This window comes from Crinia signifera, chromosome 6 (assembly GCF_055691185.1).
Source record: "Crinia signifera chromosome 6, ASM5569118v1, whole genome shotgun sequence".
Classification (NCBI taxonomy): domain Eukaryota; kingdom Metazoa; phylum Chordata; class Amphibia; order Anura; family Myobatrachidae; genus Crinia; species Crinia signifera.
The window spans coordinates 223,068,411-223,083,463 of record NC_139222.1 but is presented as its reverse complement, the minus strand read 5'-3'; the positions used below and the strand labels follow the sequence as shown (position 1 = coordinate 223,083,463).

Sequence of the window (15,053 nt, the reverse complement as noted above, 5' to 3'; positions counted from 1 at the left end):
TAGTTAAATGCACTGTATGACCTGTACTATTGCCCATAATGTCAACTACAGGCCTGAGGACTTGTCATTACTGTATATGGAATTACTGTGATATTGCATACAATTCTTTGATTTTGACCGCATCAAATCGAAGGATTGTATGCACATCAAATGTGTCACCCGATGCTATGCGCGGTCCCGCGGCCGCGTCCAATGTCGCGTTGATAGATATTATGAGCTGCACATATTTATCAAATTGCATGAGTGATCGCAAGTGGTTTTTAACCACATGCGATCGGAGGGCGGCAGGAGCGCTGGTGGCGGGCATCGGTGTAGCGGAGTGGGCGGCAGAAGTGAAAGAACCCATGAATTCACATTTCTTCATCCAATAGAGTATCTTATATCCTGGCGGTGGTGTAGTGGAGCGCTGTGCAGAAGGGCTGGCGTGCGGCAGTAGTCAGCGGCAGAATTTGCGAAAACATTTCAAAAGTCTAGGCAGACCTTTGAATGCGGGGGCCTCTAACTACCCAGTATTTTAAAATGTTTTTGACCCGGCCACCCGGAAGACATTCCACAATAGAGGGGACAGAGGCAGGCTGTTTTAGCGGGGCGCTGCCAGAGGGGCAGGGCGCATTTTGCCCTTTATAAATCGGGCAGGGCGCAGCCTAGCAGGAATACTATATAATAGGTTAAACCTTCATTAGAGGATATTATTCATAAAAAGTTACGGTTCCCCCTTAAAAAGGCAACGCTTTTAAATAACAAAAGTAGTCATGCAGATCAGTTTGTACATAATAATGATTACACAGGATGCCAAAGATAGACCAGCTTTTGGAAATGCCATATTTATCCAGTTTATGGCACAGGCCTAGAACTTACAATGACATTCAGTTGCTTATCAAACATTAGCTTGCAGCACAACTGTGGGAGTGTGTATGAGATAAGCCGAAAGTAAAATACTGCTGCATTATTATCATTATTGCTTAACCCCTTGAGTGCTTAAAGCTCTGTGAGAGGTGTGCAAAATCACATAGTATAAAAATTATAAAATAAAATATAAAAAACGATATTTCCTATAGAAGGTAATCATTACAGGTCATTATAATAAATACAAATATTTGCTTGCCAATATTCACACCTATTTAGACATTCACTTGGCAGTCAAGGGTTAATGTTACTAATAGGTTGACAGAAAGGGATTGTACATTTCAGATGGATATTCCATACCTCCCAAATAGTTCCTCATTGGGACGCATGCTTTCGGGAAATGTCCGTAGCTTGTGAAAAGAGGGCGTGGTTTTGTGGTAATGTCACAATCACGATTCAAGCCCCTGTCTTGCATCATTGTGGGGGCATGGCTAGCACTTTGTGAGCTGTATTAAGGGGGCAGATGTATTAAGCCTTAATAGAGATAAATACAAGGGTAAAAAAGAGAGATAAACGTCCAGCCAATCACCTGCCAACTGCCATGTTACAGGCTGTGTTTGAAAAAAGTCAGAAAGGAGCTGATTGGCTGGACGTTTATCTCTCTTTATCACCCTTGCATTTATTTCTTGTTAAGGCTTAATACATCTGCCAAAATAAATGATACTAACATAATGTACATCTACAGTATGAAAAGCTGTAAGGCAAAGGGGCGATATCATATATATGGGAAGATAATATATTTAGAATCCACAAATATCTGCCTGTGCTTTCTGGAGAGTTGCCAAGGGAAAAGTGAAAGAAGCCATGTCACCGTGAATTAACATTTCTTCATCCAATAGAGTATCTTATATCCTCTCTCTATGTCAGTGGTTCCCAAACTTTGGGCCGTGGGGTGCCTTAGGACAGTGACAGAGGTGCATCAGGTTCGTGGTCTAGGACCAATTCAAATTATTAATGGTCAATGTAATACAAAAAAACAGTGCTTTTGGCTTCCAACCAAAATTTCTGAAACTCTAGGGTGATGGGATTCAAGAAGGTTTGGGAACGACTGCTTTATGTATTCCCTTATAATTGGATTCAAAAGACAAATGTTCTTACCTGGCTTTTTCCTGCCTTTCTCATGTCCTAATTGTCCTAGATCATTGCATCCACAAGTATAAACGGTCCCATCGTCCAATACAAACACAGTATGTCTGCTTCCACATCCTACATCACAGACTTTTTTGTTTAGGAAGAAATCACAGCTTCTGGGTTCTATAACAATCTCTTCATCGATCCCCCCTAGTCCCAGCTGTCCAAATGAAGCATTTCCCCAACACAACATGATTGGTGGGTTCCAGGTATAAACAAGAGTCCAGATTTGCAGATTGATGGGGCTCGCTCAGTAATCAGGACTGGAGTGCTGCCAAGAAAACATATAAAAAATTAAACTATAGATTTATTCAGGGTTAATGCATTACAGCAATGAGAAGAGTTAGGAAGATTACAATTTATATTCAGAGGGAATAAATAATCCACCTACAAAGGAAAATAGACTTCTGGGTAATGCCTTTTTCATGACAGTTCTCAGTTAATGCCTCAACCAGAACGCTTTTAGAACATTATAAATGCTTGATCCCACCGATATTAGTCAGCATCTCAATACACAGGCAGATGATGACATGTAATACACAACAGACGTCTACTCTCCCTCTTTGGAAAGATTTACAGTCTCAGGGGGTATTCAGTTTTATTAAGTTTTACGTTTTTTCAAATAGATGAAAAAACAGACTTTACTATTCAATTCATTTTCGGATGGATTTTAGTCATGTTTGCCTATTATTATTATTTATTATAATTTTATTTATAAGACGCCACAAGTGTTTTGCAGCGCCGTACAAAGGAACAGTACAGGGAGACAAAACTTGGCATAACATTGAATAAATAACGGTACTTGTGGACAATCACGGCTCCCACGATGTGCATCGTATATCGCATCGCATGCGTTTTTTAACAGAAAAGCATCCAAATGCATTGAAATAAGTATCAAACATGTTCAATGGCCCCCAAATGTCATTTTTGAGGCTGTACCACCCCCACTATCAACGCAAACCCGAAGCGTGGCGAGCGCAGCGAGCCCGCAAGGGGCGGCGGTACGCGTCCTACGACCTTTTCATACCCACACGGATACCTTCACAGGTATACGCGTCCCCTCGCGGGCTTCACAGGTGTCCGCGTCCCCACGCTTCGGGCTCGGTGGCTCGCTGCGCTCGCCACACTTTCTATTCTCAACTCCACACCGACGTGGATAGTGGGGGTATGAAAAGGTCGTAGGACGCGTACCGCCACGCTTCGGGTTCGCGTTGATAGTGGGGGTGGTACAGCCTCAAAAATGACATTTGGGGGCCATTGAACATGTTTGATACTAATTTCAATGCATTTGGATGCTTTTCTGTTAAAAAAACGCATGTGATCGCATGCGATTTTGTAAAAAAAAGTTAAAAACTGCAAAAAAAACGTATCCAATCGCATGCCATCGCATGCCACTATATATGGCATGCGATGGGAGCCGTGATAATCCACAAGTACCTAAATAAGAAAAATAGGAGTACAAATAAAGAGCGCCACAGTTCAATACACATTACAGCTTAAATATAAGTAGTGAGGACTCAATTAACATACAACTAGAGCTGGGGTAGCCAACCCTAGTCCTCGAGAGCTACCAACAGTGCATGTTTTGCAGGTCTCCTCACAGAATCGCAAGTGAGTTAATTAGCTCCATCTGTGTATCTTTTAAAATGTGCCAGTGATTAATGAGTGCAGCTGTGCAGCAGCTAGGTTGTCTGGAAAATGTGCACTGTTGGTAGCTCTCGAGGGCTAGGGTTGGCTACCACTGAACTAGAGGCTTGAGACCAATGATGGAGATGAGTATGCAGAAGAAGATGGTCACTGAGTGTTGGAGTATAGGAGAGCTGTGAGTGACATGTGAAGAGAAGTGGGCTTTGACAACAGGAGGGAAGAGGGCCCTGCTCAGAGGAGTTTACAATCTAGTAGGAATGGGAGACAGACAGATTACAAGAGGTGCAAGCGAGGGGGTGGTGGTTAGATAGCAGGATGTAAACAGGCAAGGGGTCGGAGAACCAGCTGGTTTATGCAGTGGAAGGGTATGCTTTGATGAATAGGTGAGTTTTCAGTGCCTGTTTGAAGCTTTGTAAGGTCGGGGAGAGTCTTATGGAGCGAGGGAGTGCGTTCCACTGAAGGGGTGCAGCATGGGCAAAGTCCTGTACTCTAGCATGGGAAGCAGTGATCAGGGTGGAGGAGAGACGAAAGTCGTCAGCCGACCGTAGAGGGCGGGAGGGTGTATGAATGGAGATGAGGTTAGAGATATATGGAGCAATGGAATTAGAGATGGCCCTGTATGTGAGTGTGAGGTGTTTGAAGAGGATTCTGTAGGGGAATGGGAGCCAGTGCAGATTTTGTTGAAGGGGAGTGGCAGAATTAGAGCGGCGGGAGAGGAAGATGTGCCTGGCTGCCGAGTTGAGGACAGATTGGAAAGGAGCCAGTTGGGATCGAGCGAGGCCGGTTAGGATGCAGTTTAAGATATTTTTTTGTATAAGGTTTATTGTTTTATGTTGTATAATGTTCTAAATTGAATTGCCATTGTAATGATTTATGCCATTTGGTATAATACTGAAATATATTAGTGCTATAAGCTGTTAAACTTCAAAAATGTACATTTTTCAAATAGGTTTCCACAATTTTGGCCACTAGCACAAAGCCAGCAAACATGAGCCATGAATAAGCCCCTTTTGCAATGACTGAGATTGCTATCATTATTTAGTTCAGACATTAAAAGACGACTGTACTACAGGTGGAACTACACTGCTCTTGTAAACATATTGGCACAATAAGCCGTGAACAGGAAGCAATTAACATCCAGACAGTTAGTTATGCCGGCAGCCAAAATACTGATGGTGGAATCCTGACTCCCAGGCCGAAGACCGGCACCAGAAAACAGACATGATGGAAACGGGTACTACCAGCATCCCTATCGTAAGTATGCAGGGGTGGGTCAAGGTTAGGCCGCAGGGAGGGAGACGGAAGGTAGGTGTGCGTTTGGGGGGGGGGAGTAAGGGTTAGGCTGCAGGGTATGAAGGTTAGGGATAGGCACTAATGGTGAGGGTTAAGCTATGGGGGGGGGGGGTTTAAGGTTGGGGGAGAAAGCAAGAATACTTACCGGATCCCTGACGGGATTCCTGTATCGGTCTTCTGTCCACCAGCATCCTGTCTACTGGTCATCTGTATGTATCCCCCAAAAACAGCTCCCAGAATCAGTACGTATGGTTGTATACCCTGGACTTGCGGACTTTTGTGCGTGTGGGGCACTAGAACAAGCTCCATTGGGAAAGTTTAGTGCTTAAATGCTGTTGCAACACCAAACAGCTCCCCTCCTGCAAGCTGTTCACGGCTAAGAGGAACCACTTTATAGGACTGCATTAACTAATGTGATATGCGCCACCTTTATAGTTGTACAGATGTAACCCCTGCCATCCTTGGCCGGGGCTCGCCAGACCCTCCCCGCTGGCGAGCGCCGGCGGACAGGGGCTACACTGAACTGGGACGCGCGTGCGTCTCACACGCACATCCCAGTCTCTCGGTGAGGACGCTGCGTGTCCCTGCCCATCTCCGCTTCAGGGAGACAGGCAGGGTTAGGGGGCGCTCGGGGCGGTGAGGGCGACGGCGGGGACCGGAGGCAGGGTCCGTTGCCCAGGGGGCACGCGAGCGTCTTGTGCCAGCCCTGCAAAGATGACGCAAGCCCCATCTGTATCATTAAAATTAATTGTATCACTAACATTAAAGACAAAAGGCCCCTGACCACTAGGGCGAGGTATCACATGGTACGTCAAATGCAATACCCAGCAGCTGCTGGGCAGCAGGAGTGCATATGATATACTTAGTGTTCATTCTAGCACCTGCCATATTTGAAAACCCATGCAGTTCCTCTTCCCTGCCTGGGGTGTTGCTGTCTGCTGAAGTGCTTCTAGCACAGTGTGGTTTGTATATCAGCACTAATATGAAAACCTGACATGTGCTAGAAACACCACAGCAGACAGGGACACCCCAGGCAGGGAAGAGGAACTGCATAGGTTTTCAAATATGGCGGGTGCTAGAATGAGCACTAATACTGTATGCGACCCTTTTTCATACAATTTATTGTATGTGATCCCAGTAAGGCCTATGGGCTGCAATATTCATGGCAGTACGTAGGATCTGTGACTGCGATGCTAGGCACAATGGAACCAGCATCGCTATTGCAGGAAAAAGACATGCGATATGTCACTTTCATGCGATCATTGTAATCACATAAAAAGTTGCCATATCGCACTAGTCGATGGTGGCCTTAAAGCTGGGTACACACCAAAAGATTTATATGTCCAATCTGTCTGGTGGGAACAAAAATCTGGTAATGAATGGGAACAAAGGACAGTCAACCATTTGTGCTCAAACTCTGGAAAAGAGATAAAAGTGATTGGATAAATTTGTTTAAATGACCATTGTGGTACTGGACAGATACATTAGGGTGTGTGCACAAGTGTAAATGTTTCTGCTAAGGGCTTACGGTCGTATTATCGACCACACTTAGGTTGACAGTCATTAGGTCGACACCGTGGGGTCGACAGGCAGGAAGGTCGAAAGGGTTCTAGGTCGACATGGTTGAAGGTCGACAGGGGACAAGGTAGACATGGTTTTAGGCTGACATAGCGTTAGGTCGACTGTTTTTTGAGCCCGAAGCATTGCGAGTGAAGCGAGCTATCCGAGGGGCTACGGTTGACTTCAAACAGTGTCCATGTCGACTGTGTTGACATTCAGGTAAAAAAAAAAACCCTGTAAAAACCCATGTCGACCTTGCGACCTGTCAACCTAACGCTATGTCGACCTAAAACCATGTCGACCTTGTCCCCTTTCGACCTAGACACATGTCAACCTTCAACCATGTCGACCTTCCTGCCTGTCGACCGTAGTGTGGTCGATAAAACGATCCACTCCCCTGCTAAGGACACCTATTTAATGTCCACATATGCACTAACATTTTTACTTGTAGCAGATTTCACAAATGTTGTGTTCCATTGCTTTAGGTCAACAGTGCGTCCTCAAATAACCTCATGACGCTAGTCAGCAACCACGTGTCAGATATGTTTGACATATATTTTATTTGCATTTCAAACATAAATAGAACACTAGAGGTTATACGGCTTTTACACTAAGCTCCCAGAGTTCATGTGAATCCTAAACAGGTGACATCACTAAAGTACAGATTACATGAGGATTATCACATTTTATGATTCAAATAAAGAAAGAAAATATATAAACAATTACGTGTTATATAAAAGCCTCCAATTTTTTTTTAAACTTTGCTTATGATTTTGCTTAGAGACAGGTATATAGCATCACACATGCAGTTATCATGCCAAACACAGCAGAACCTGGGAAACAGACAAACAAACTGCCTGACAGTTCACATGAGACGTTGTTCAAAGTGCACAACTGAGCAAAGTCATTTCATCACAAGCTTGCTGTAAACAAGACAGAAATAGCTTTATAGTGTGTATACGGATAAATGTATACAGAGAGGACCCAGGGGATACCTGGTAAAGCAGACAAGGACCCAGGACTACTTGGGCCACGCAGAAAGGGAAATGGGAGCTACTTGGGTCACGCAGAAAGGGAAACGAGTTATACTTGGGTCACGCAGACAAGGAACCGGGGGCTACTTGGGACGCGTAGACAGGGAACCGGGGGCTACTTGGGACACGTAGACAGGGAACCGGGGGCTACTTGGGACACGTAGACAGGGAACCGGGGGCTACTTGGGACACGCAGACAGGGAACCGGGGGGCTACTTGGGACACGCAGACAGGGAACCGGGGGGCTACTTGGGACACGCAGACAGGGAACCGGGGGGCTACTTGGGACACGCAGACAGGGAACCGGGGGCTACTTGGGACACGCAGACAGGGAACCGGGGGCTACTTGGGACACGCAGACAGGAAACCGGGGGCTACTTGGGTAAAGCAGACAGGGAAGCGGGGGCTACTTGGGTAAAGCAGACAGGGAAGCGGGGGTACCTTGGGTCACGCAGACATGGAAATGGGGGCTACTTGGGTCACGCAGACAAGGAACCAGGGGCTACTTGGGTAAAGCACACAGGGAACCGGGGGTTGCTTGGGTAAAGCACACAGGGAACCGGAGGTTGCTTGGGTAAAGCACACAGGGAACCAGGGGTTGCTTGGGTAAAGCACACAGGGAAGCAGGGGCTGCTTTGGTAAAGCAGACAGGGAAGCAGGGGCTGCTTGGGTAAAGCAGACAGGGAAGCGGGGGCTGCTTGGGTAAAGCAGACAGGGAAGCGGGGGCTGCTTGGGTAAAGCAGACAGGGAAGCGGGGGCTGCTTGGGTAAAGCAGATAGGGAAGCGGGGCTGGGACTCCTTGATAAATACAAGGGAATTAATACTTTGTAACAGGATGGTAATGAGGGGGTACTTTGCAACACAGATGGGAATGAGGAGGGTACTTGGTAACACGGATGGGAATGAGGGGGGTACTTAGTAACATGGATGTACATGAGCAAAACCATAACTAGACATTGTGGTGCCCAGTGCAAGAAATAGCATTTATGCACCTTCTCGCAGCCTTATAATTCAAATAGAAAAAGTGTGTGTCCAAAAAAGGGGCACAATCTCACAGGAAAGAGGAGTGGCAATACAAAAGTACCAATTCACATTATGCAACACACAGTAGTGCCTCTTATTCACATTACACTGCATAGTAGTGACCCTTATTCACACAGTAGTGTCTGTTATTCATGTTTCATCACATAGTAGTAAACCTTATACACATTACACCACACAGTAGCAGTGCCACTTATACACATGTTCTAGCGGTCCGTTGTGTACTCTGTCGTGCCTTGCTACTGGCTCCTGCTGTCCTCCTGTTTCTGTGCCTATACATCAGGCATGTCCAACGTTGGCCCTCCAGATGTTTTGAAACTATACATCCCAGCATGCTTTGCAATAGTTTTAGCATTCTCTAATAGCAAAACTGTGGCAAAGCATGCTGGGATGTGTAGTTTCACAACATCTGGAGGGCCAACGTTGGACATGCCTGCTATACATGGCTTACAGCTCTGGGAACCCTGCAGTGTGGGGTTGAAGTACCCTTGCTGTGCTCTAAGGCTGTTTCAATATAAGCGGTGGGCAGATCTCTGCTACTACTGAGCCTTGGTATCTACGATGCTCATTGATTGCAGCAGTCGGTACCACACACAGGTATCTGTTCAGTGGCATCAGATACAAACACCCTAGTTATGGTCCTGGGAACGAAGGAGTATTACGTCCCATGGATGTGAATGAGGGAATTATTTTTAAAACGGATGGGCACAAGCAGGCACTTGGTAACACAGATGGGCAAGGGGGTGCTAGGTACGGACATGAATGGGGTTGGTAACACGGATGGCACAAGCAAGCAAGGGGGTACTTTGTAAATTGGATGGGCAATAGTGGGTATTTAGTAACACAGATGTGCACAGAGGCTTCTTGGTAACACTGGTATGGATCTCATATGTGTAGAACACTGTGTTCGACCATTGTGACAGGCAGACCACACGGACAGTGTGCTGTTACTATACCACAAGTGATGTATGTGACACACAGGGTGACATGCAGAGCACACGGACAGTGTGCTGTTACTATACCATAAGTGATGTATGTGACACACAGGGTGACATGCAGAGCACACACGCAGGAAGTACATGCTGTAGGTAGCAGCAAACAATACACACACACTGCGCTGTCAGTCACCTCGTCCATAAGCTGTTGCTGCGTGCACAGCACAGGCCGCTGTACCCAGACTGACAGCTCCCGCACTACTCACCCGCAGCCTCCAACTCCAACCGCAGCCCCAGCAGCTGAGAGAGTGGCGGCGGCGCGGTGACGTGATCCGTGTGCGCGGCGGAGCCCGGGGGAGGGGGTGGAAGATTCCAGGGAGTTCTAGGTTACGGAGAGGGGGGGCCTGGCCGCCGAGCTCCCTGCGGTCGTGTGATGTCACCTTCCGGTAGACTGTGCTAGAAGGTGCCCGAACCACCGTGCTCAGCAGGCGGCATGTACAGTATGTGGATGTCCCGCAGGCAGGCGGGCGTAGTGCAGGCAGTATGGCCTTGTCATAGTCAGTTCTACAGTATGTGCCACAAAGAAAACCACAAGGTGCGACACACAGAGAACTAGTTATATCCATAGTTTACTGGAAAGAAACGTTACTAACATAAAAAGAAAATATACCCTATAGAGAATTGTCTACCAGGGTCGAGGTGCGGTGTTAAAGCTCTAATAGGTATGTTCATTAGAATGTAAACTGCCATCTTAATTATAATAATGTTATTTATATAGCACTTTTTTCCTAATAGGACTCAAAGTGCTTGCATTAGCCCGGGCATGTCCCAACTATGGCCCTCCAGCTGTTGTGAAACTACAAGTCCCATCATGCCTTGCCACGGTTTTGCAAGTAGGGAATGCTAAAATTGGTACTTGTTTCCTAGAATGCCACAATCGCGGCCATCGTGTATCTTTAAGTTAAGGTACACGATGGCCGCGATGGACCCGATTTCCTTTGAAATCAGGTCCATTTTGCGTCAAAGGGAAAATCGCGGGCATCGCGTCGGTCGGGACCATTAACATTGGCCCCGACGCGATGCCCCCGATTTTGCCATAGGCTTCAATGTTAAAATATGGTACTCTTTACCTAGAAGGGCGCCCGTCGTGGTGATCGCGGGTACATTTATGTCTGGACGCGACCGACGCGATGCCCGCGATTTCCTATTGAAACCCATGTTAAACATGGAAATCGCGTCGGTCGCGTCGCGGCCGGCCATAAATGTACCCGCGATGCCCGCGACGCGATGCTCCCGATTTCCCATAGGAATCAATGTTAAATGGCCCGACCGACGCGATTTTACTGTTAAATGCCTCAATGGACCCGATGTGGCCATAGGAATCAATGTTAAATGGGCTACAGAGCCCAAATAGGCACAATTAACCCTTAAATGTCCCCCCAAATTTTTAACGCCACCCCACGATCCACGCCAACCCAAAGCGTGGCGAGCCCGCGAGGGGCGGCGGTACGCGTCCTCCGACCTTTTCATGCCCTACTATCCACGTTGGTGTGGAGTTGAGAATAGAATAGTGTGGCGAGCGCAGCGAGGGGACGCGGATACCTTCACAGGTAAACGCGTCCCCTCGCGGGCTTCACAGGTGTCCGTGGCCACGCGGACACCTGTGAAGTCCGCGAAGGGACGCGTTTACCTGTGAAGGTATCCGCGTCCCCTCGCGGGGCTCGCTGCGCTCTTCGGGCTCGGTGGCTCGCTGCGCTCGCCACACTATTCTATTCTCAACTCCACGCCGACGTGGATAGTAGGGCATGAAAAGGTCGGAGGACGCGTACCGCCGCCCCTCGCGGGCTCGCTGCGCTCGCCACGCTTCGGGTTGGCGTGGATCGTGGGGTGGCGTTAAAAATTTGGGGGGACATTTAAGGGTTAATTGTGCCTATTTGGGCTCTGTAGCCCATTAAACATTGATTCCTATGGCCAAATCGCGGGCATTGAGGCATTTTACATGAAAATCGCGGTCAATCAGCCTTTTTAACATTGTTCCCTATGGGAAAATCGCAGTCATCGCGGGCAGCAGATTTTTATGTACCCGCGATTTACCCGCGATGACCGCGATTTTACCCCCGACGCCCGCGATTCCAATCGCTGGCGCCCTTCTAGGTAAAGAGTACCTAAAATATTTTTTAACATTGAAATCGGGAGCATCGCGTTGGTCTTGTGCCATTATAATGGCACAAGATGAGATGGACTTCATTAAGTCCATCTCACATAGTAAAAAATGTGAAATGGGCCAATATGACCCATTTCACATTATATATGGCCCCGTCGTCACCCCACAATTGACGTGAACCCGAAGCGTGGCGAGCGCAGCGAGCCCGCGAGGGGTGGCGGTGCGCGTCCTCCGACCTTTTCATTCCCCTACTATCCACGTCGGCGTGGAGTTGAGAATATATAGTGTGGCGAGCCCGAAGCGTGGCGAGCGCACGCGTATACCTGTGAAGTTATACGCGTCCCCTCGCGGGGCACGCTACGCTTGCCACGCTTCGGGCTCAACTCAATGCCGACGTGGATAGTAGGGGAATGAAAAGGTCGGAGGACGCGCACCGCCGACCCTCGCGGGCTTGCTGCGCTCGCCACGCTTCGGGTTCAAGTCAATCGTGGGGTGGGGTTTACGCTGTAAAATTGGGGGTCTAGGGAATATTTTACATTGAATCCAATGTAAAATCAGGTCCCAGGGACCCTATTCACATTTGATTCAATCAAAAAATCGGGTCGGTCGCATCGCATGCGACCAAATCGCATGCAATGCAATTGACGCGATTTTTACGACACAACCACCCCGATGGAAATCGGGGTGGCCGTGCTAGGAAACAAGTACCCTAAAATTTTGGCAAGGCATATTGGGATGTGTTGTTTTCACGGGATGCAGTTAAAATCCCGGCGGTCGGGATCCCGGTATTCAGAATCCCGACGCCGGAATCCCGACCGCCGAAATCCCGACACATTCTCCCTCCGTGGGTGTCCACGACACCCCTGGAGGGAGAATAAATTGGTGTGCCGAGCGTAGCGAGGCACCGGGCCCGCTGCGTGGCGAGCGCAGCGAGCCCGCAAGGGGGGGCGATCCACGTCCCCCCCTTGTCGGGATTTTGGCTGTCGGGATTCCGGCGTCGGGATTCTGAACGCCGGGATCCCGACCGCCGGGATTCAGTACTGAATCCGTTTTCACAACAGTTTGGACATTCCTGCATTAGCCTTTTACGGCACAAAATACAAAACAAATATAATAACTTGTTGGAAAGACGGCAGCTTCCAACTAATTTAGGTCGGAAGGGGTTCCAACCTATTCAATATTGGCAGTTTATTACCGACAAGTTGTGAATTCCCTACTTGTCGAAAAACACGTGGATCGGCAGAATAGCCGCGGATCCACATGCTTTTGTTGGTAACGCTGCCAAATCCGACCAAAAAGTCGGATTGAGGAGATCAGACTGGGGGAACGGGGCGAGGGAGGAGAGAGAGAGCTTACCTGCGGGGCAGATGGAGACGCGGTTGGTGGAACACACTCTCCTCAATGACAGGCGTGCCCCTGACCAAGCTCCTCTCTCCAGGCAGCGGTGACTGGACGGCACTCCAGCAGCTCCATGTGCTTTCACACACGGAGCTGCTGACAGCAGCAGCAGGACGGGATACCAGGAATGGTCAAATCCGACAGTCGGATTTGGACGCTCATTAAATAGGGCTTGTCGGAACCATTCCGACAAATGAATGTCAGAATGGTACCGACTCTAACTGAATATAACCCTAAAGTTAATAACTCGGGTCGACCAACCCTGCAATTCAGCCTGGGTTATAAGAAGGGTTAAATATTGTTAAAGATCTGACCCGAATTAGCAAAGTGAAAGGGTATGAGAGGCACCAACCCAAGAGCAAGTTCCCGAATCGACACCTACTGCTATTTGACCAGGGTTTTTCCAGGGCTTTGTCCAAGGTTGACAACCAAGATTAAGTCTGAATGTCACACCCTTGGATATTACTCTCAGGTCGCACCTGGAAACCTCTAAATGGCCAGTCTGGACTGCCTGGAAGGTACAATTCAAATCCAGAAGATTGCACTAGCCGCAGAAGGCCAGCTATCGATATTGGTAAATCATGCAGCAACCACTACAGCAGTGGCGTAACAATAGCTCCGTAGACCCTGCAGTTGCGGGGCGCTGTGTAAGTGCGGGGGTCTGTGGGGCTATTATAATGCCAAACAAACTACCCCCTGCCGCACATGCACCTGTGCCTTACTTTCCGCTGTCCTTCAGGGCCAGGGACCCTCAGCCGGCTCCCAACCATCATAAAATGTCCGACCCCATACAGCAGACAGTTCTCTGAAACTGTCTGCTGTATGGGGGCGGACATTTTGGTATGGTCCATTTTTCATACCAGGAGGGGAGCCGGCTGCGGGTCCCTGGCACTTAAGGACAGCGGAAAGTAAAGCGCGGGGTCAGCTGCGGTGGGGGGGGGGGGGGTGGTTGGGTGTTCGCTATCTTTACTGGGAGAGGGGGGCGGTTTTGATAGTTACGCCACTGCACTATAGAAACCTAAGGGGGCTGTGGGTGACAATGGAGAGATTGCAGCAGGTATCAGAGATGGCTGCAGCGATCCCTCATTCATATATTCTGGTGACACTTAATACCTGCGGCTAGTTCACATAGCCACAAATATTGTTTGATAAAAAGGCCTCTTTTACTCCTATAGAAACTATCTTTTGTTCTCACAGAGTATGGTGTCCTCTTCATTGGACCTTTTCCAAACTGAACATATGCCACCTTGTGGCAGCTTTTTATTCCTACAAAAATGTCAAAATGGCAGGAAAAAGTATCCAGTACTTCAGGGATTTCTGCTAAATATATTTACTCAAAGATAGCAAAGTAGGTAAAAATACGAAACAAATTAAGGAATGTAACATATCATATAATATGGTAAATATTTTTATCAAATACTCTATTTTTAAAACTTTTAAAAAAACTGCTTTTTCAAGGTGAGTTTGGTGTAAAAAAACCATCTGTGCTTAAAAATAGTGAAGAGATATGTACTGTAGCAACACTAATGAACACTAATGTGTTTCAGTCCTTTCCCCTTCCCACTGAAACACACTCCAACAGAACAGAGGCTAATGTCCCGTGAACATTACCTGTTGGAGTCCATATAAAGATACCTTTATAGGAGAGATCTACCTTCAATACGTGTGCGTATGGTTCAAACCGATCCGTATATATCTCTGTGTGTCACCTACACTCCAGGTGGTCCTGACCCGTTAAAGATACCTCAATGTGCCTGTGCACCTGCCACATTGTGTGATACGCCATTTAATAGTGGGATAACTGCCCCATATGGCATTATTTTGGGACACTGCAATCACTGCCCCTCTTTTTCTCTTTTCTTCTTTCCCATGCAAACTGCTTCGGGAGCCTTTCTTAATTGGATTCACTTGCATTCAGAGGATATCAAGAAGTTTATTGTGGAC

The 15,053-nt window shown here is 47.7% G+C and overlaps 2 protein-coding genes across 12 annotated transcripts in view; one reads left to right on the top strand and one right to left on the bottom strand.

Annotated features, from left to right (window-relative positions):
• Positions 1 to 15,053, bottom strand: part of HERC4 (HECT and RLD domain containing E3 ubiquitin protein ligase 4) — a 303,379-nt gene that overhangs the window by 65,616 nt on the left and 222,710 nt on the right. The window contains exons 1-2 of one of the 4 annotated variants that reach the window (XM_083148984.1): positions 9,741 to 9,984; positions 2,005 to 2,308 (exon numbers count right to left, since the gene is read on the bottom strand). In XM_083148984.1, the coding sequence (XP_083005110.1) occupies positions 2,005 to 2,230 (226 nt within the window). In that variant the 5' untranslated portion in view covers positions 2,231 to 2,308; positions 9,741 to 9,984. Of the gene's footprint in view, positions 1 to 2,004; positions 2,309 to 9,740; positions 9,985 to 15,053 lie in introns of those variants that run through there. The other 3 variants (XM_083148983.1, XM_083148986.1, XM_083148985.1) reach the window with 3 other exon arrangements.
• MYPN (myopalladin) overlaps positions 9,897 to 15,053 on the top strand; it is a 264,901-nt gene continuing 259,744 nt past the window's right edge. For 5 of the 8 annotated variants that reach the window (XM_083148977.1, XM_083148980.1, XM_083148973.1 and 2 more), the window contains exon 1: positions 9,897 to 10,269. The gene's annotated coding sequence lies outside the window, so the exon portion shown is untranslated. The remainder of the gene's footprint in view (positions 10,270 to 15,053) is intronic. The other 3 variants (XM_083148981.1, XM_083148982.1, XM_083148976.1) reach the window with 2 other exon arrangements.